Source organism: Ascaphus truei, chromosome 4 (assembly GCF_040206685.1).
Source record: "Ascaphus truei isolate aAscTru1 chromosome 4, aAscTru1.hap1, whole genome shotgun sequence".
NCBI lineage: Eukaryota > Metazoa > Chordata > Amphibia > Anura > Ascaphidae > Ascaphus > Ascaphus truei.
In genome coordinates, this window is record NC_134486.1 from 53,183,317 (window position 1) to 53,204,025 (window position 20,709).

Consider the following 20,709-nt stretch of genomic DNA (forward strand, 5'->3'; position numbering starts at 1 on the left):
AAAGTTGAAACCCTGATTTAATCAGCTAAATTAATGTGGATAATTAGAATCAGGTGTATAAATAATTTAGGTAGATCTTCAGGGGTGAATTTGGGAGGCCCCATCCTATAGAAAGATCAGAAACTTTGTGAGTTTGGTCTCCACCATAAACACGTCATGCCACGATCAAAATAAATCTCTGAGGATCTCAGAAAAGCAGTTATTGATGCTCACCAGTCTAGAAAGGATTACAAAACCATTTTGAATGATTTGGGGGTCCACCAATACAGTCAGACAGATGGAGAAAGTTCAAGACCACATTCACTCTACCGAGGAGGGTCATCCTACCAAAATCTCGCCAAGAACAAACCTGCAAATCATCCAGGAAGTCACAAAGAACCCCAGAGTAACATACAAGGATCTGCAGGCCACTCTCGCCTTAGCTAATGTGAGTGTTCATGACTCAACTATCAAAAAAAGACAGTAAGAATGGTGTTCATGGAAGGACAGCCAGGAGAAAACCACTGCCCTCTAAAAAGAAGAGTTGAAGTTGTTCTGAAAGGATGAAAGGGCCAAAATGCCTCAAAACCGATGTGAGATACTGACCAGCAGTTACAGGAAATGCTTACTTGAAGTCATTGCTGGTCAAGGGGACGCCACCAGGTACGGAATCTAAAGGTTCACATTCTTTCACACATGAATATTGAATGTTGACTTATTTGTGGATAAATATTGAAAAAGTATCATGTTTGTGTCATTTGTTTGATCAGGTTATCTGTATCTATTATTAGGACTTAGATTAAGATCTAATAACATTTTAGCTTTGAAATATGTGAAATGTGAAAATCGTAAGGGGTTCACAAACTTTCTCGCCACTGTGTGTGTGTGTATATACACTGGGGTGGAATGTGCTCACAAGTGATATTCTTTATTGGCTATATGCTAACGGCGGAAGGTTTTTTGTTGCCCTTTTCGCCCACTATTACTTAAAATGTGTATGGTAAACCTACCTAGCCTAGAAATATTGCAAAGCAAGTATAAACCAAACTCACACTGATGATACCCATCAAGGTTAAAACATGTCTGTGAGTGGTTTGACTTGCTTTGCTAGTCCCAAACTGTGCTTAAAAGCTGTGTGAACGGCGATGCATTTGATTAAATGGGCTCCATGTAAATAGATATTCCAGGCAAAAGGTGACACATTGTGTGCTTATTTGCATGTCATTTCCGAGAATCCCTTGCTGCAGTGGGAGCACTGTATGCTAGGTGATAATGGTTGAAAGGCAGGGTTGCAGACCTGTCTAAGACATGTGAATGTGCTCACAAGTGATATTCTTTATTGGTTATATGCTAACGGTGAAAGTTTTTTGTCGCCTTTTTCACCCACCATAACTTTAAAAAAAAAAACACAAATTTTATATAAATAGATAGAGAGAGAGAGAGAGAGAGAGAGAGAGAGAAAGAGAGAGAGAGAAAGAGAGAGAGAGAGAGAAAGAGAGAGAGAGAGAGAAAGAGAAAGAGAGAGAGAGAGAAAGAGAGAGAGAGAGAGAGAGAGAGAGTTAAGTTATGGTGAGTAAAATTATATATATATATATATATATATATATATATATATATATATATATAGAAAGAGAGAGAGAGAAAGAGAGAGACAGAGACAGAGAAAGAGAGAGAGAGAGAGAGTTAAGTTGAGTAAAATTTTATATATATATATATATATATATATATATATATATATATAGAGAGAGAGAGAGAGAGAGAGAGAGAGAGAAAGAGAGATAGATAGATGGAGAGAGAGAGAGAGAGAGAGAAGGAGAGATAGAGAGTTAAGTTATGGTGAGTAAAAAAAGTGACAAAAACCCTCCACAGCAAAGCAAATACAACTGATTGCTCATCTGCATGTTATTTCCCAGAATCCCTTGCTGCAGTGGAAGTGCTGTGTGCTGGGTGATAATGGGGAAAGGCGGGGTTGCAGACCTGCCTAAGACATGCAGATGAGCATACAGTTGTATTTACATTTGTATATATATATATATATATATATATATATATATATATATATATATACCATCACGTTTTAAGTATATATAAATAATAGAGACCATAGTATATGTGATGAGAAGCTGTTGTAAGAGGTGCGAATAATAACTTTCCCTTACCACAGACGCTGTTTATCTGAAAATATAAAACAGATTTTCTCTCACCATTTTACAATGCAGCCTTAAAATGTTATGACTAAAATCAAAAGATTCCTCCCCCCCCAGTATTTGCAATGTACTGCTGTTACCCAGAGCTGGAAACGTGCTACAACACACACTCGGTTTCCTAATCTGGTTTTGCCTATGTTTGGAATAGTAAACAATAATGCCGACAGTAACAGTTTGCAGCAGGCATTCGTTGTAATGTAACTTGACTTTCAAAATGATTTGTGTCTTTTGAACTCTATGCAAATTGATCATTTCCATTAGTCATGGTGGGTAAAAAAAAAGTGACAAAAACCCTCCACCGCACAGTGTACAGCAAATAAAAATACCACTTGTGGGTACATTTGCATGTCTCAGATAGGTCTGCAACCTTGTCTTTCCCCATTATCGCTTAGAAAACAGTGCTTCCACTGCAGCCAAGGATTCTGGGTAATGACATGCAAATAAGCACAGTGTGTCACACTCTACTTCTCCATTTTAACATGGACCCCTGTAAGCGTATGCCTGGCGTATTACACAGCTCTTCAGCACAGCCTGGTTTAAAGGAAGAAATGAAGGAGAAATAGGTCTGGTAAACAACTGGAGCAGAATACGGACAGCTTGTTTTAGTTGCCAGGCCTGGGTAGTATAAAGCAGAGGGATGCAGACAGCTTGCAGAATATGGACTGGGCTGAGGGCAACTTGTGTTTTCACAGACCTTTAATCTCTCCCAAAATCCCAGCTCTAGCTAAACTGATGTGTTTATTTCTTGACTTTTATTAATGTGTTTGACATTTGTGTTTACATTATAAACATTGAGTGCCTTCATTATGCCCAATGGACATCACAAGGGACGGGACGCAGGTGGCACTTGTGACTTCCAGTAAATGTCATGAGCATTTTGCATGTTGCGACTGAGGAAGGCACCCAGGCTTCCCCAATAAAAGCGTAAGCAGCAATCCTGGCAACTTTTGAAGTAATTGACTTAACTGTAACCAGAGGGATTTCTCGGAGATGAATAGTGTTAATTTCAGCTCTAAGGGGCCCCTGATTCCCGAGATAATCCCCGTTTTCTATGTTAGAGGATCCAACATGGCCACTGCTGTCGACCAATAGGAAACGGCAACTGATGATGTTCTCGGTAATGGGCGAGATGGCTGGTAAAGAAGAGCAGGGGCTTCTGCAGATGGTGGAGGTCTTAGCATTGCTGTTGGGTCGCCTCTTCAGCGGTCCCGGGGCGTGGCACGCTACTCTTTGGCTTTTCATTTGTATGAGTTTTTATGCTGATGGATTCCCCTGGTAGTCCGAGCAACCAGACTATACCCTGGCTGGTGAACTCTTTGGACTCATATTTCCAGTGATCTACCGTCTGTAGATGTTGGTGGTCAAGCTGTTCTGTGACACATTTTTTAGGGTGGCCTGTGGAGCAGTAAATGCAACGTAAAAGGAAGAGGACAACCCTCCCCTTGTCTGAAGGGCTGTGGCCCCTTGGTGAAGTTCCTCTTTGGGCACTGAAATGTTTACGCTTAGGTCCAAATTTGTCATACTGACCGATAAAAATGCTAATCTGGATGGGGGAAGAGATGGTTTGGGAATGCAGTATGTCCAAATATCATTAACACCTGTGTTGTCAAGTAGATCTGCTGCAGGTACAAACCAGTCGGGTGCTGACAAATCACTTGAACAACAGTTCTTCGAACGAAAGCAAAAACTGGTTTTATTAAACAGAATCTTTGGCCCCTTCTCTTTTTAACTACTGTTATAAAATGTATAATAGGAAAACAAAGGCAGCGACAAAACGGACACACAAATATCATGGCAACTTGTCACAGACAGATACAGAAAGTGAAGAGGCTGCCACTGCTGAGTAGGTTACAAGGGAGAGAGGAGGAGAGGAGTGAATGAGTAACAAATTCAAACAAGTAATATTACTTTCAACAGAAATGTTTTCTGATTGAATCAGCCCTGTTCTTTTGCAATTGTTTCCCATCAGGCGACCTTTGATACACAGACTCTGGCATATTTAGTAGGAGAGTCACAGGTTCAAGAGATGTCCTGACTCTACCTACAAACTCTAGCAGCTGGCATGCCTCACCTTTTATTGAGTAAGGGGGAGGAGGAGGATTGGTGAAAGTGTTATCAGCAGACCATCAAGCAGACTGCCAGAAGTGCCCGCACACGATTGCAGAGCAGAACTCTGGCAGAGAAAAAGTAAAAGAAGTGGTTTTTGTAGGTGCCCATATAGGTTTGTCAGGTGTCCGGTATTGAACCAGACTGACCGGTATTTGGATACACTGTCCAGTCAAACATTAGAGATAATACCGGACATGTATGTGTCCAGTATTACTTCTCTGGGCTTAGTGGGCTGACCGACCGGGGGAGGTTTGGAGGTGCGAGAGGATGAGGGGAGGGGGGTGAAAGGATGAGGGAAGGGTGGGAGATAAGCCGATGAGGGGGGGATGAAAGGATGAATGGAGGGTGGGGGGGGGTGAGAGGATGAGGGGAATGTGGGGATGGGGAGTGGAGAGGGAGACGAGAGAGAGGGGAGGGAGAGGGTGGGGAGTCTGGGGAGGGAGAGTGGAGTGTGGGGAGGGAGAGGGGAGTGTGGGGAGAGAGGGGAGACTGTGCGGAGGAAGAGAGAGGAGGGTGGGGAGGGAGAGGGCAGTCTGCGGAGGGGCTTGTGGGGAGGGAGGAGTGTGGGGATAGAGAGGAGAGAGGGGAGTGTGAGGGGGAGAGGGGAGTGTGAGGGGTGAGAGGATGAGGGGGGTGTAGGAGGAAAGGGGATGAAGAGGGGTGCAACAATCTTGCAATTTGTGGGAAAGGAGCATTAAGATCAGTATTGTTCGCCATGGGCCTGTCTGACTGCTGGTATATTATGTATAAATGATCTGACTGTTACGTCATTTTTTTCTAAATGTCCCTCTAAGTATGCACCATTTCATATTTTATGTCGTAAAAAAAAATTCTGGGTAGGGATCTTGGGACGGAGCGCCCACCCCAGAATTTTTTTACTTAATAGAAAATGAAATGGTGCAAATTGGTGCATACTTGGAGTGAAATTACGAAAACAATGATGTAACGGTCAGATCATACATAAATAACATACATCCCCACCGACTTTTCTCGAGTGTGTTGCACCTTTCACCATTGTGTCCAGTATTTTTCGAAAAGTCACCAGGCAACCCTATGCCCATACAATGTGTCAATTTTAGTATCCAGTCTAACAATGTGGGGAAGAGAATTCCACACCTGGGATGAATCGTGGGTGCAGGTTTGGTATTACAGAGAGATTTAAAGTTCAGTGACCGGTTCTGAAAGCTACAGTGAGACTGCTATTTCCATTTAGTTAACACAAGACAACACATTCAACAGTGCAGTACTATAGGAAATGAAGACAACACGAAAATGAAAACATTAACATTCACTGATACAGTTGGTAAGGATGAAGGGATTTACACAGAGGAAGAGCTGTGCCTGAGGTTTTTGATCTTGGCGGACGTGTTTAGAATGAGATTAACATACTCCCAATAAGATTGCATAAGGGAGTGGCATACATTAGCTGGACAAGAACTGGGTACTCCAATAGACTGCAATACCTTTTAGACCAGGGGTGTGCAAACTTTATCCCCTACGCCCCCCCTGTCAGCTCTCCCCCCCCTCTCCTTACCTTTGCTCCGGCGTTTGTGATGTCACAACATCATGTGACCCCCGCGGCGTCAAGGTAAGGGAACGTACAGAGGCCATGCGCGAGATCCCTGGCATTTGATTTAAATGCTTTGGGGAAGAGCGCAGGGCCTCCGCAAGCGCTGCGCCCCCTCCCAGGGAATCTTGGTTGCAGAGACCCTGCGCTCTTCCCCAAAGCATTTAAATTAAATGCCAGGGATCTCGCGCAAGGCCTCTGCAACCTCAACTTGCCGGGATTCAGCCGGCTTCTGGACGCGTCTCCATAGCAACTGAAAGGATGACTTGCACACACTGAAATGTCTTATCTGTCATTTCTAAATATAAGCAGTTACTTATAATGGAACTTTCTTATGTTTCATCTTGAGTTGTTTTCATGTGATTAAATATACAGAATAATAATAATAATAATAATTAAAAAACAAAACATAAATTAAACAGAATAATAGCCTTTAAAGTTAAACAATTTACATATACACAATATTATATATTTATATAAATAAATAATTCAATATAAATGCTGATTCTAATTTACGAAGACACAGAAGAGAGTAATACAAATGTCATTAAATTGAAATAATAGCTATAATAAAGGTGACGAAGACTTTGTGTGGGGGGACGGATTACAGTGGCTGGAGGGAAATAGGTAATAAGATAAAAACTGATGAACTGTTTTATTAATCAGAATATCTTAAGTACAGTAAATGCATATTGAGCTATAGAGGATGATTTCCCTTTGCTTTCAATGTTTCTGATTGAATCTTGCTATGCTAGTGAACACATTCACCCTGTGTTTAAGATTTGGGAGATTTTATGTTTTACAGGTTTAATCATATAATCCACCACGTTTGAGGGGAGCACTTTTTGTCACAGTTACATTGTTTTTAAAGGTTGCATTCAAGTATTCCATATGCAATATATATCTATATACCAATAATGTATATTATATATAGATACCGATGTGTGGCTAACGAAATGCTTTTATTTGTGCGAGCTTTCGATACACACTGATCTCTTCTTCTGGCGATGTTACATTGAATAAAGCACAAAAGGGGTTTTACTTTAAAACAGTGCATCCTGGAAGAGATCAGTGTATCTCAAAGCTCGCACAAATAAAACATTTTGTTAGCCACAGAACAGTATCGTCTATTCGTTTTTGATTATTAAGCTCGGCTAACACAGTACAGATACATATGTGTGTGTGTAACCCCTTTATTTGCACAGTCTTTATGTGCTATGGCGGGGCCTGAGTTAGTCCGCCCTCCCTTAGTACGCATAACTGGACCCCTTGAATAAAACCAGATGCGACTTGTGTATATTAACCGGTGCTTTATGACCCCTGGGCAACCTTAACCCAGCTGCCCTTATTCTTAAAGAAAACACTCTATACTTAACACAATATATATATGTAGCACATGTCCCCACCCCCCCTCCCTCTAGCTATGAGACTGCTTGGTGTAGTGCTGGGTACCTGCGAGGGGCAGGAGAGATGAGTTTCCTGCGATGGTGTGGGGGGGTACAGGGCAGACGTTTAGGGATCCTTCTGGTTCTTTTCATTCTCTGTGTCCGCACCTCCAGACATAGGGGGCTTTAGCAGAGCCTGAAGGGGGTCCCCGCTATGACAGTCCTTAATATCCTTAATAGCCAGAAGTACAAATGAGGATGTTCTTTATTGCAGCAGCCACCGCTGGTGTTATTGCAGTGTATGCTCAAAATGATGGAGTAGATCCCTGGCTTCTGGATGGTACTGGCCTTCGGGTAATGGGGAGGCCTAGCTGGATTAGGTAATGTGTTCAGCCCATGAGGAGCTGAGCACGTGTCTCACTCCTGGCCTGAAGTCATGTCATTTCCCAGAATCCCTTGTGCAGTGGAAGTGCTGTGTGCTGGGTGATAATGGTGAAAGGCGTGGTTGAAGACCTGTCTAAGACATGCAAATGAGCATACAGTAATATTTCCATTTGATATATATATTTATATATATATATATATATATATATATATATATATAAAAAACAGAAATACAATAAGCGCAACCACACTGAAATTAAAAAATGGAATATTTACCACATATCATGGAGGGTATATACCCTTACAGTCTAACTATCCCTGACTCTATATGCAGCCAAAAGGTCTACCGCTCCACGGGCTGGTAACGAAATGTGCACAAGAAATGACCTAGGCGCAAAAGGAGACAAGAAAAGACAGAGAAAACATAGGGTAGTATGTTCAGACTCAATAAACCGCCAGAAGGTATTATATGCACTTACAGTATAAATGATAAAGTCAAGCCTTGCATCCACTCTGGGATCTGGAACAATTATGCGATGGATCTGGAACAGCTGGGCGTCCACAGCAGTAATGATCTCCAGCACAGATTACCATGCAAGAAGAGAGGTAAAGTGCAAATAGTATAACACAATTTATTAAAATTCTTAATAAAAAATTGGATAGGTAAAACACTCACATTCTGTGAGATAACATAAAACTTTTGAGAATTCTGAGCTTCTCACACTCAATAGAAATAGGGTATTTAGCCCTTAGCAGATTTCTTCAGCAGTCCTTGGTATATGGGTTATTGACCACAAGTGAAATACTCCTGTTTTAAATGCAGCAAACACATTAGGTGTCTCTACTGCTCCACACAGTCTCTGAATGAGTGTATTACTCAGTTTTTCACAACCTAATAGGTCTATTCCGCCGCTCCTAATGTATATATAGTACTCACGGTACTTTCTTATAGGTGCAGTCCACAGTGGCACTCCGTGCGTTGTGTTATCTTCCCACGAAGAGTCCTCTCTCTTCCTGTGGTTACCCGCGGCTCCAGGGGACGTTCCGTACCACGTGATGGCGCGGTGACGTCACTCACTCTCGCGAGACTTCGTCCGGTCTACTGTGGGAGTAGGGCCTCGATCCTCTGCACTGCCGTTCTCCCTGCAGGCAAATAGTGGGACAGGCGGCCACCGGCACCTCCTTGCTGCTGTCTGCTTCTTCTAATGAGTCTGCTTAGTTCAATGTACACCACGCCCTACGCGTTTCTCCGTTAGGCTTCGTCAGGGGCGCGAGAGTGAGTGACGTCACCGCGCCATCACGTGGTACGGAACGTCCCCTGGAGCCGCGGGTAACCACAGGAAGAGAGAGGACTCTTCGTGGGAAGAGTGGATGCAAGGCTTGACTTTATCATTTATACTGTAAGTGCATATAATACCTTCTGGCGGTTTATTGAGTCTGAACATACTACCCTATGTTTTCTCTGTCTTTTCTTGTCTCCTTTTGCGCCTAGGTCATTTCTTGTGCATATATATATATATATATATATATATATATATATATATATATATATATATATATATATATATATAAAACAAATAAAACAAAGTCAGTCGGCACTTCCATAAGAAGAGATGTAGGTGCAAGTCCCATAAAATAATTATAAGGTAACGATACCGTGTAGAGTCCACGAAACCAGGAGACCGCACTCAATTCTTGAAGCAGGTAAAGTATGTGTTGGAAAAACAAGGCACAAAATTCCAACGTTTTGGTTCCAAAAACGGGACCTTCCTCAGGGTGGTGCAGTGAGGGAAGAACAAAACATACACTTACATACACCTAAAACCCAGTGTGACAATCAAACAACTAATCAATTAGCCCCAAAGTAATTAAAGCAGGCAAAAGCCCACCAAACCTGTGTCCCAAACGATATCTATGTTCTGTGCAGCCACCATTTTGAGAAGGAGTTCCGCCCGCCACTATTAATTTATGCACTGCGCTTGCGTGTAGTCTATATTGCCTGTTGATCCCTTTGCGTGGCTGATGTGGTTGCATAGCAACCTACTCGAGCGTCCTGCTGTAGAGTCCCGTAATTCACTTGATGCGGCTACCATATTGAAGTGCGGCATGCACAGTAACAGCTGTATGATTCGGTCTCAGAGATAAGCATCCTTGGTTGCTAGCAAACCAGTCTCTGCCAAAAGGAGCGCGGCTGGCTGCTGAGTGTTAGCACAAGAGACTTAGGCCAGGGCCATGGTCAAAAACATTATCCCTATCAGCACGGCTTTAGTCGGCGCTTCCGCAGGCATGCGGAGGCGTGTGGAATTGCAGCCGACAGGGAAATTGAAGTTTTCCTGCTGAGGGAAGCGGAGGGCCGGTCACGTGACTGCCAAAAGCCAATGGCAGTCTGTGATGTCGGCGCCGTTACGTGGCGCGCTAGCCCCGCCTCCCATCCCGCCTCCCGCCCGGCTCACAAGTGCGCTCGCTGACGCTCATGCAGGGACAGAAAAAAACTCTTGCTTGAGCAGGAGAGCATGAGCGTCAGCGCTGCTGAGCACTGTCAATGCTACCATGTCCGAGGCCTAAGGCCTCGTCCAGGGTGGGTAGAGGCGCGCTGGCGCTCCAGCGCTGCGCCCTGCTCGGCCGGGCGATTCCTGGCCGGCTAGGTGCGTGCGCGTCTGGGGGCGCGGCCTCTACGTCATGGAGCTGGTTCGCGACGCGCTTGCAAGCGGCAATTTCAAATTTGGCAAGCGGCTGAGCGCCAAGCAGGTGCACCCGCTCGCACACGCAGGACACATGCATTGTCGCAACGTGTCTACCGTGCACACCTGCTCAGCGCCACCCTGGATGAGCCCGAATAACATGGGGCAGTTGAGCCTCAACTGACCATTAAAGGCTAATTTATATTTTATCACCGTTTGGAGTTGCCCTTATTTTCTGCGTCTGGTACGCTGTGAGCTGTGCTCCTCTTCCGTTCTACTATTCTGTATCCATCAGGCTAATCTTGACACACCATAAAAGAACAAAATCACAAATATATGGAATAAACCACTGTGTCCAGTAAACAATGAATAGCGACCTTTGTGGGTGACAGACTTAATTAGTCATATAATCAGCAAACAGCCATACTTGACTTGGATGAAACTCCCGCTGATGGATTGATAGTTCTTGATGATATTTTGTCTGATGGTGCCTCTTGATATCCAGTCCACACGAACAAGGCTCAATCCCGTGGTGGATCTGGTAGATCCGTGTTAGACAATCCGTGGTCCCTGATTGGTATTCGTCCCCGGCTGCCATCCTTCTGTAATCCACTGGACCATTTGAACCCATGTATGTGGATGATGGTCTGTTGATAATTGATCCAGGCGGAGTATATTAACTCAGTCCATGCCTCGTCTGGCAGGTCCATAAGGCCAGTTGTCTGATGCCTGTATGCTGGAGTATACTGGTCTCACCAGTAATAATCCGACCAATCCCAGGGTGTATTCAAAGAAAACAACCCAATTTGAAATCCCGTTTTTGGGACCGAAACTTTGGAATTTTGTGCCTTGTTTTTCCTATACATACTTTACCTGCTTCAAGAATTGAGTGCGGCCTCCTGGTTTCGTGGACTCTACACAGTATCAAAATGAGAACACAGCACTATTGTACCTTATATTAATTAGTCCCAGTGTCCAATGTAGAAGCCACTTAGACCAATATTATTGCCAGCACGGCACAGCTTATCTCATTATGGCGTGCTGTCTCATTGCAGGCCTGTTAGGGGTGAAACATTTGTGAGGTGCATGTGTGATTCACAAAGGATACTCAAATTGAGGAAAACGGCCTCCCGGCTGTCTGTTACCTAATCACACTTTAACAGCTCGGCAAGTATCTGAATCTCTAACTCACATCCCTTCTCTTCTCCTCACAACCCACTTCTCGGTGTGAGTAGGGAAAATCTCTTTTCATCTCTCTTTGTCTGTGTGTAGAGGATGTGTTTCTGCTGCTGCTCTCTCACTTTGTCTCTCCATAGCCAACAATCTTCTACAAGCCTCCTCTTTCACTGCTGTGCCAGACTCTCTTGAGCCCCTTTGACTCTCACCTGGGCTGTCTCTCTGTGTGCCTTAGGCTGTCACTCCCTATCTGTCTCCAACTCAGACTGACAGCTGGTCTCCAAATTCTATATGGTTTTCCTCTTGTCCAATCCCATATCTCCGGTCATGTGTTGCCAGGCAGATCAGGGACAATCTCTCTTATTCCTTATCGCACCTTGTGATAGGTGGAGCAGAATCAATCTGTATTGTCCACAGTGTACACATATTTGTAACAGGGTCTACATTTACATAAATATTTTATTTATAACATGTTTTACCAGGAAGTAATACATTGAGCGTTATCTCTCGTTTTCAAGTATGTCCTGGACACAGAGTTACAATGACAAATACATGCCCAGGTCATACTTGAAAACAAGAGGTAACTCTCAATGTATTACTTCCCGGTAAAACATTTTATAAATAAATCAATACATGGTTATACATTCAATTTACAGACATTTCATGGACAGGTAAAGATAACATATGTTTTGTAGAATTGTAACAGAGCATTTTAAACATCAGCGAACGGCAGCAAATGGCACCCTTTGCACACCGTCTTTAGGGAGACCCGTGTGTAGGGCCACCGACAGCGGGGAGAGCCGGGACAACTGTCCTGGGCCTGGTGGTTACGGGGGGGCCAGAGGTCAGGCCCAACTTCTACGTCCGGCTGCTGGGCCTCTGATTGCTGCAGCATGAATAGCGTGAATGTGATATGGAGACTACGCGTGTCCAGTTCTCAAATCTGTATTCCTAAAACTCTTGGCATATTTTGTAATCAATGAATTCCAATATTTGGGAGCACATACCGGTAGCGTTGGTAAATTCCAAACATTTAATAACTATTGGCACCTTAATAGCCGTCTGTGAGTAGGTTTTCTGGCTATGCACTTCTTTATCCCAGGCTGTGCTGAAAAGCTGTGTAATACGACACATATAAGCTTATAGGGGGGCCATGTTAAAATGGACGAGAAGCAAAAAGTTGACACATTGGTGCTCAATTGCATGTCATTACCCAGAATCCCTGGCTGTGGAAGCATTGCATGCTAAGAGATAATGGTGAAAGGCAGGTTTGCGGACCTCTCTGAGACGTGAATGTGCGCACATGTGGTATTTATATTTAACGCTACCCCAAATAATCTGAAATGTTATTTTATCATGAAGTGTTTTTAAACATAAAGAAGCTATTTCCATAACTGACCCCTCCCCACCTCTCCCGTTTTTTTTATTTTTTAACCTAATTGTCACCAGGGTGTCCCCCGGAGCTGAACCATGCTATTCTCTGCTTTGGGAACCCTGCGGTTCCCGAGATACTTTTCGGATGAGTTGCAGTTATTATTTTCTGTTTTTTAAAGGATATTTAAATAGCCATCCAAAACAAAGCCACAAACCAAGATGTTGCAGCTTTGAATTGGCCAGAGGTGTAGCAGCCATTTTGTTCCCATGGAGGGAGAAATAGCGTGATTCAGTTCAGGGTACACAACTGGTTCCTATCATTTAAAAAAAAAAGGGCGGTAATAATTTGCTGACTGCGCATGCGTGAAGAGTGCTTGCCGACCGCACATGCGTGATTAGCACTTGCCGGCTGCTCGTACGTATACGCAATTAGCACTTGCGTGCTGACTGTGCGTGTGCGAATGCCGTTCACCAGTCACTCATGCGCATGCACGATCGGAGCTTGCCGGTCACGCATGCGCACGAGCAGCCGACAAGCGCTGATCTCGCATGCGCAGTCAGCAAATGCCAATCGCACATGCACGGTTGGCAAGCGCTCTTCGCACATGTGCCGTCAGCGCTCGTCAGGGGGATACAAAACTGGGACAGCACCCGAAAGAGTCAGAACAAAGCCCTAAAAAATGGAACTGCCCCGGCTACACCGGGACATCTGGTCACCCTAGCTTTAAGGAAAAGATAAGTATAAATATTGACGTCCCCACCAATTATTATTACAAAGTTGACAAAATTGTAGTATTTTTGGAAGATATTCTTTAGAAAGTGATTATTCACTGTATGAGTGTATATATCAACAATAACTTTATTTTTCTTAATTTCTATGTGTCATTAAAATACATTTCTTCTCTACCACAGAAAATAAAAACTGATTTTGCTGGGACAGACTTGATTAATTATTGTCAAGATTCCAGGTACTGTAATTCATTCACATTTGATGATTTTGTTTGAATAATGCAAAAGCAATTTGGTCAATCCATACTAACCATGTATATCTTGGGAAACAACTGCTGCTATTAATTGAATCTCTTATAGCATGGTAATGCTGAACATATTGGTTTGACATTTTTTAAAATATTTTCTTCTCTTCTATATTGCTCTGACATGCTTGGAACAAAAAGTACTGAATGGAACATGTGCTTTTCTTATAACCCAATAAACAGCAAAAATAAAGCATGATCCTTTTGTTCTAGCACTTTGTGAACCAAGTGTCACTTAGTGCCTTGAAGCGCTAAATATTTGTTGTATGACACACGTTGAAAATTATCATCAATTATTTACAAAGCGCCAACACATTCCACAGCGTGGTACACGGTGTGAGAACAATAGTTACATTACCTGGAATGACACACAAGAACAAACGGAAGCAAGCCAATGCAAAAGGCACTAAGGGCCCGGCTCATAAGAGCTTACAACCGAGAGGATCATGAATCAACAGTATATGGCTCCTATAACATTCTACTAGTAACACGGATGCACGGACGCCACACTGAAGTCACCGCAACACAGCTATCTAAAAAAATGATTTGATTCTTTTATTTCTATCAAAGTTATCCATGTCCATTGCTTCTGAACAGCGGCCTTTGTTCTGTGTGTTGGCTGTACTTCATATTCTAAAACGAGATTTCTGTTGATTGTTGCATTTGTCCTAGGCCCCAAGATTTCCTGACAGCATCCCTAAGCATGCAGTGATATACATATACAACTAACTGTCAGCACAACCTAGGGCTGTCCAACTGGTGACCCTTAAGACCAAACAGATTTAATCAAGTCAATGATGAGTCAAAGCAGCCTCCCTGTAGAGTAAACAGTTTTACCCTTTAATTCTTGGAAATGTGACAGCTAGACCTGGAAGAAGTCTGGGAACAGGACGGCAGGGAAAACAAAAGAACAGCACAGCATGTATAGGTGAATGGTACCCTAAACAAACTAGTGAAGGATTCTACAGTGATTTGGTTGAAGTTTCTTTAAAAAAAAACACACGATGGTGGCCATATAGCATTCATTACTATCTTTTTGAATTGGAACAGCTGGAAAAGGACAGTATGGAACCAGGATGTCAGGAAAAAATAAAAGAACAGCCCATGAAAGGGTTACTATAGATCACTACAGTATATACCAGTAGTGCCAAATGCAAGTTTAACAAATCCCCACGCTTATACTGTAGGGTGTGTTACAGGATTTTTTTGTAGTGCGTCCGCTAATAAACAAACACGTCAAATATCCCCAGATATATTCCAAAAATGTCCTATCGATTAGTACACAACTAAACACAGAAAAAAACAAATTAGGTTTCCTTTTCTTTGTGCCTTTATTTAGGAAAACACCAAATATAATCACCTCCTGGCAATACCACCCTCATTGGCAAGGCAAGAAAATGAAGTATTATTTGGACTGACATTTTTATTTTATTTTTTTAATATATTTTTTTGTCTTTTCAATTGTTACCTCATCAGTCATTTTGTGTCTGAAAAATATTGCAATGCTTTAGTTTTATTCTTTTTCACAGACTGCTTCAGCGGTTTAAATACACATATAGCAGCACATTGTAACATTTCTTCTAAATATCATACATACAGTATAGCAAAAGTCGATCCCAGAACCCACAATAACTGGAGATTCAGTGAAGGCCAGAGAAATTACTGGATGGGGCAGCCTGGTAACATGACAACTTATGAAAAGGGAACCACAAGTTGCACTAACATTCGCAGCCAGCTGGCACCTTCACCAGTGTGTGAGTTTTCAAACCCCACACAAGCATCTGCACATGTTGCCATAGCGATGAACTAACCAGATATGATTAAAGCTGCAACAATCCAACTATTTTCTTAACTAAAAATCACTCCCTGTTTTTCAATTTCAGAGGGATAGTAATTAGTTTTTTGCAGTGCCTTTTATATGGTCCTCATTTTAAAAAAATGACTTATAACGCTATTCAAATCATTGCAGCATTGTTGGCTCACTTAGATAGGATCTGGCATTGCTTTGCTCTTAGGCCTCATTTTGAAAAGCCTTTAAAAGCAGCAATTCCCCCTTACTCCATTTTTTTTTTATTTTCTTACAGAAAATATATATTTTTTTATCTGCAGGGGCCCACGGTTCCCAAGATATTTAACCTTCTGTGTGCCAGTATTTCTGGCCCCTTTTGGGAAATTAATATAACAGCTATCCAAGTCTCACTCTCACAGGCCAATAGGAAGCAGCTTCAATATTACATTAATCTGACTGGCACATTAAAACGTAAAGATTTTTGGGACGTGAGGGAGGAGGGACCACCGGAGCCTGACTGAGGACTTCCAATTTATTGAAAAATAATAACTTTATTTCACATAACGCTTTTCTCCCAATGGGACTCAAAGCGCTTCACATTTACAATATAGCGATTATTATTCCAGACACAGTCCTTGCCCAGGTGAGCTTACAATCTATGTGGTTTTGGTGCCTGAGGTACAGGGAGATAAAGTGACTTGCCTAACGAGACCACTGGGAGATTTGAACCTGGTTCTCCTTATTCAAACTCCAGGGTCGTTGTTTTCAAAGTCAGTGTCTTTACTCACCGAGTCACTCCTTCTGCCCTTCAAATGCAATACATACGTTGCTAAGCAGGTCCTAAACAGAGGGTATTGGTCTGATACCATGGGAGTAATGTGGAAAGCTTGCGTGTCATCAACCCAGCATACTTTTTAACTAGTACCAACTTAAAGGAGCATTTAACTTCAGCTTTGGGGACCCCTTGCTGCCCGAGATGCATACTGGGAACGCTAGCGCTAGTACTTCCTGGTTGTTTAAACCCCCTGTTTCACGTCGACCAACAGGAAGCCTAAATGGATGATGTTGTGGCTTCCTACTGGCCTGAATATTCTGTAGATTTAAACCGTCATTTTGTTTCCCCTGAAGGTGTTGGTAACGGACTTATGTTTACAGATATCTTGAGAACCACATTTCAGCTCAGGAGACCCCCTGCTTTCCAACATTGTAAAAAAATAAATAAGAGTCGGTGCAACTGCAGCTTTAATGTTCTGCTCCTAATTCTCTTCTCTCCCTCATCTCTACCTCCCACCCAAACAACAGCTCTCAGGCTCGTTCATCTCCCATGTGCTGTAGCTCTTCTGCTACTTCTCTTTTGTTCCAGCTATCCATGTCCCCCAGAATCAAATTCAAAATGAATCCCATGTAAAAAGTCCTACCGGTTTCAGGCAGGCTGCTTTGCTGAGAATGACACACCCGGATAATATCTGCAGCTGTATCCCTGACATCTGGCTCTTCACTCTGCAGCAGCTGAAATATGCACATCCAAAGGCGTAATGTATCCGTCAAGCCTAAAAAAACGAGTGTGAGAAGAAATAATAAGAAATATATACATCTATATGCGGATAAACAGAGATGTTGGATATACTGTATTCAAAAGCAAAAAGTGAATAACAGAACATTAATGGAAAAGGACAACAGTTCCATTTGCAGTATTTATCCGCGCTAGTGCAGGGGATGTTGCATACACCATAGTATGAGGTGTTGTGCATGGACTGATGATTCTGTGCACTCCCTGTCCCCTTTTCAGTCTGAGCCACAATCAAAATCAACATGAAAATCATGAAGCTGCTGGAGTTTGAGAGTTTCATCTTTGGAAGGTTCGATGACGATCGTGTTGTAGAGTAGCAGCCTGAGGCCTCGTCCAGGGTGGTGCTGAGCGGGCGGGCGCGCTCACGCTTGCCGCGATGAAACACATTGCGGTGTGTGGCCAGCGTGAGCGAGCGCCTGAGCACGCGCGGCGCTTGGATGCTTGCAGAGCAAGCATATTTGAAGCTCGCAAGCGCGTCACGTGAGCGGTTCGCCCAATGAGGGCGAACCAGCTCCGTGACGTCGTGGCCGCGCCCCCAGACGAGCGCGCACCTAGCTGGCCACGAATCGCCCGGCCGAGCAGGGCGCAGCGCACGAGTGCCAGCGCGCCCGCTCCCTGCCTGGTCGCAGCCTAACTTTAATTGGACCAGGCACAATGATGGTTAAAAGAATGACGGGTCACCATACAGCAAAAGAAATAAGCAAGGCTACTGGATACGAACATAATGGGCATATGTAATGCATCCCATTACGTTTCTTATTTATTTTGAGCATGAATATTCCCCTACAGCCTTTGCCTGCTAGATTACACATCTTGTACTACAGTATCATATTTGGGGTTAAGGAAATGCACGTAAAATGTCACAATGGGATCAAGCAGGTTTCTGCGCCCTGTGCAAGACAAATACACTTCTGAGTTTTCTTATTGTTTGTTGTACCTTGTACGGTAAAGGGTTTGTGTCAACATTTCACTCATCATAACCGTAGTGTGCATGGTCTACAACCACCATGAGCTTCACAGTGTAGAAGTAGTAGCTATAACAGAAGACTAATCAAGCAAAACAGCCGTCTGAGTACGTTTTTCTGATTCTGCACTCCCACCTCTGCACTTCGAGCTTCTGTAAATCTCTTTTAGCGACCTTGAAATGGGCAGCAGTGCCTCGTATTTCAGCATTTCCATTTTGTGAGGAAGGAAGCTGGCAGTATAGTAATGCATTTCCACCCCTCAAACACAAAATACATTCAAGAGGAACTACATGAAGGTCAATCTTTACATGGGAAAATGTGCTTTAATGAGAAAACATTTTCGGTTTGTCCCCGAGGCAGCATTCTCCTCCTTTTTAGGCTCCTGCAGCAGAGGAACTGTTTGTTTTGAGTCCGCAACAGATTTCAGTTTTCTAGGTTTTGGCCAACCTGACTGTTTTGTGCCGGTAACGATGATTGGGTTATAGGCATTAACATAAAAACATAAACCCGTCTACAAACAAGAGTATACCATGCAAACAATGATTGTGATATAGAACTGCACGTTTCCAATGACAGAGGGAATTGTAACCATGGTTTAGGGCGACCTGCTCCTCCCCTGTAACAAGCACTCAAATCTACACAAGTTACTGTATACAAGGTCATTATTATACACAGCAACTAAACATAAAGACAGCATAGAAATCTAAAGCTTTTCGAGCATAACACACAATCAGTGATAATGATACAAGATGGGGGGGGGGGAGGGGGAAGGGTGTGTGTGCCAAGCAGGCCCGTTCTAAGTGAAACTTCTTTGCATTTTGTCACTGAAATTGTATTTTGAATGTTATGATTTTGATTGATTGAAGGACTTTGCAGTATATACATTTTTTCCCAGCAGAAATTTCCATAGTATCAGTTGGAATACATGGTAAAAATTGACTTATAACTAAAGTAAGATACATATATATTGGATGGTAAAGTATCTAAATGCCGTTACTCTCAAAAGTCTTTCATTCAATCAAAATCATATTTTTGCTATTTGCACATCTATATTTGAACTCACTGGGAATTCCTCTAATGACATTGTTCCTTTTGTTTATTTCTGTATGTGTACACACACACACAACACAGCCGCAAGCGCATGCGCAGACGTGTATGTCCGCTTCTGCGCATGCGCTGGCCGCTCCTGTGCATGCTGCGACGGCTGCTCCAGCACGTGCGAGCGCTGCGACGGCCGTTCCTGCGCATGCGCAAGCAGCACCAGTAAATTATGTCACTTCCGTTACACATTTTCCTTCCCAATGAAGGAGATTTTGTCCTATGAGAGTTTACTAGGTGCCAGCAAAGAAGTTTCACTTCAAACACAGGTACTGTAGGATAAAAGAAAATGAATGGCTTAGATTCATACATTTTAAAACACGCAGAACAGCACGTAGGAGCATATTGACTAAGTGGTGCTCTGCCATAAGACACTGCCCGGCATCCGAAGAGCCTATTCACTTGCATGAGATAATCAGTGAGTGAAGCGCCTCAAGGGATCTTGTATGAAGAAACACTTCATTTTTATTTGATTAAGATTTTATAGAGAAAGTTAAATGTTTCGATTCATTTTACAGAAGGTTATCTGGCACACTCCTAACATCCAGCCCCCCTCCCAAACCCCATTGGTAACTGCTGTTCGGCTGGACCAAACTCCATGCTATCTAACACCCGCTAGAATTCATACCCCCAAACCTTAATAGATCCAGCAGTGCAGCTGATCCATACTCCATGCCACAATGAGCAGGCACTTTACCTTTCGTTTCAACATTGCCCCTTATTCCCTCTAGATTGTTCGCTCTCATGAGCAGGGCCCTAATTCCCTTCTGTTTCTGTGCTTGTTTGTCATTTTTGTATTTGTACCGCTTTACAAATAAACAATATTAATAATAATAATTCCTTTGTTGCCAAACAGCCTGGCACACAATGTAGAGCAAGGCAGGTCCCTTTGGCAAGCAAGGGGTTAAAAATACACACATTTTCCATTTGCCTAGCTAAGTATACCACAAACCAGTTAAAAACCATTAAAAACAGTGTCTACGCAGCTTTGCGCTATACTCGTTTGAAATGTACTCTCCTGCCCGCACGCACTTTGCAACCACTGGGACATTCTAGGAACGGTCACATGAAACTACAATGTCAAATCCGAGTATACTTCTTGTCTCATGCGAGCAGAATGCTAAAAAAAAACAAAAGCTACAACTTTGAAGCACCGCACGGCTTCAGCATATAGAAACATAGGTTATTAAGGCACATACATACATTTCCCTTGGGACTCTGAATTAGAAGTGGAACACATCTGGCTCGGTTAGCGTATTAATCTTTATCCCCAGAAGCTCCAGTCTGTTTTCAATGCTAAACGTGTCCTGCCGTTTTAGATATGTCAGTATACCACGGTCTTAAATAAATTAAAAGACATTCTAAATAAACCCCATATTTTGCCATCAAGA

General features: G+C 43.0%; 1 protein-coding gene across 1 annotated transcript in view; it reads right to left on the reverse strand.

The window, feature by feature from the left end:
• THADA (THADA armadillo repeat containing) overlaps positions 1-20,709 on the reverse strand; it is a 438,996-nt gene that overhangs the window by 66,471 nt on the left and 351,816 nt on the right. Inside the window, exon 36 of the mRNA XM_075595760.1 lies at positions 17,104-17,235. Within this exon, the coding sequence (XP_075451875.1) occupies positions 17,104-17,235 (132 nt within the window). The remainder of the gene's footprint in view (positions 1-17,103; positions 17,236-20,709) is intronic.